This window comes from Coturnix japonica, unplaced genomic scaffold (genome assembly GCF_001577835.2).
Source record: "Coturnix japonica isolate 7356 unplaced genomic scaffold, Coturnix japonica 2.1 chrUnrandom533, whole genome shotgun sequence".
In the NCBI taxonomy this organism is placed as follows: domain Eukaryota; kingdom Metazoa; phylum Chordata; class Aves; order Galliformes; family Phasianidae; genus Coturnix; species Coturnix japonica.
In genome coordinates, this window is record NW_015439916.1 from 34,687 (window position 1) to 36,028 (window position 1,342).

The following is a 1,342-nucleotide window of genomic DNA, read 5'->3' on the forward strand; positions in this document are numbered from 1 at the left end:
ATAGTGCCCCATAGAGACCCATAGGGACCCATAGACCCCATAGAAACCCCATAGAGTCCCATAGAGACCCATAGGGACCCATAGAGACCCATAGACCCCGATAGACCCCATAGACCCCATAGAGACCCCATAGAGACCCCATGGAGACCCATAGAGACCCCATAGAGACCCTATAGACCCCACAGAGACCCATAGGGACCCATAGAGACCCATAGAGACCCATAGGACCCCATAGACCCCATAGGACCCCATAGAGCCCCATAGACCCCATATAGACCCCATAGAGACCCCATAGAGACCCATAGGGACCCATAGACCCCATAGAAACCCCATAGAGTCCCATAGAGACCCATAGAGACCCCATAGAGACCCATAGAGACCCCATAACCCCCCCGACCCTATAAATCCCCTATTAATCCCCTCTATCGCCCCACAGGTATCAATACCCGTCACTGGAGCAACTGGCCGAGACCATCCCCTACATCCTACAGCACTTCAGGTGAGTCTATGGGGCCATATAGGGCCAGATAGGGTCATATAGGGTCATATAGGGCCTATGGGGCCATATAGGGCCAGATAGGGCCATATAGGGTCATATAGGGCCGAATAGGGCCTTATAGGGTCTATGGGGCCATATAGGGCCGTATAGGGCCGTATAGGGCCATATAATGTCTATGGGGCCATATAGAGCTATATAGGGCCATATAGGGTCTATGGGGCCATATAGGGCCATATAGGGTCTATGGGGCCATATAGGGCCATATAGGGTCATATAGGGTCACATAGGGTCTATGGGGCCATATAGGGCCATATAGGGTCATATAGGGTCTATGGGGCCATATAGGGCCATATAATGGTCCTTATAGGGCCCTATAGGGCCATGTAGTGTCTATGGGGCCATATAGGGCCATATAGGGTCATATAGGGCCATATAGGGTCCTTATAGGGGCCTTATAGGGTCTATGAGGCCATATAGGGCCATATAGGGCCATATAAGGCCATATAGGGCCATATAGAGCTATATAGGGCCATATAGGGTCACATAGGGTCTATGGGGCCATATAGGGCCATATAGGGTCTATGGGGCCATATAGGGCCATATAGGGCCATATAGGGTCCTTATAGGGGCCATATAGTGTCTATGGGGCCATATAGGGCCATATAGGGTCATATAAGGCCATATAGGGCCATATAGTGTCTATGGGGCCATATAGGGCCATATAGGGTCTATGGGGCCATATAGGGTCTATGGGGCCATATAGGGTCTATGGGGCCATATAGGGTCATATAGGGTCATATAAGGCCATATAGGGCCATATAGGGTCTATGGGGCCATATAGGG

At 51.0% G+C, this 1,342-nt stretch overlaps 1 protein-coding gene across 1 annotated transcript in view; it reads left to right on the forward strand.

Moving 5' to 3' along the window:
* LOC107307287 (protein NDRG2-like) overlaps positions 1-1,342 on the forward strand; it is a 30,163-nt gene that overhangs the window by 18,612 nt on the left and 10,209 nt on the right. The window contains exon 5 of the mRNA XM_015850783.1: positions 437-499. Coding sequence (XP_015706269.1) covers positions 437-499 — 63 coding nt within the window. The remainder of the gene's footprint in view (positions 1-436; positions 500-1,342) is intronic.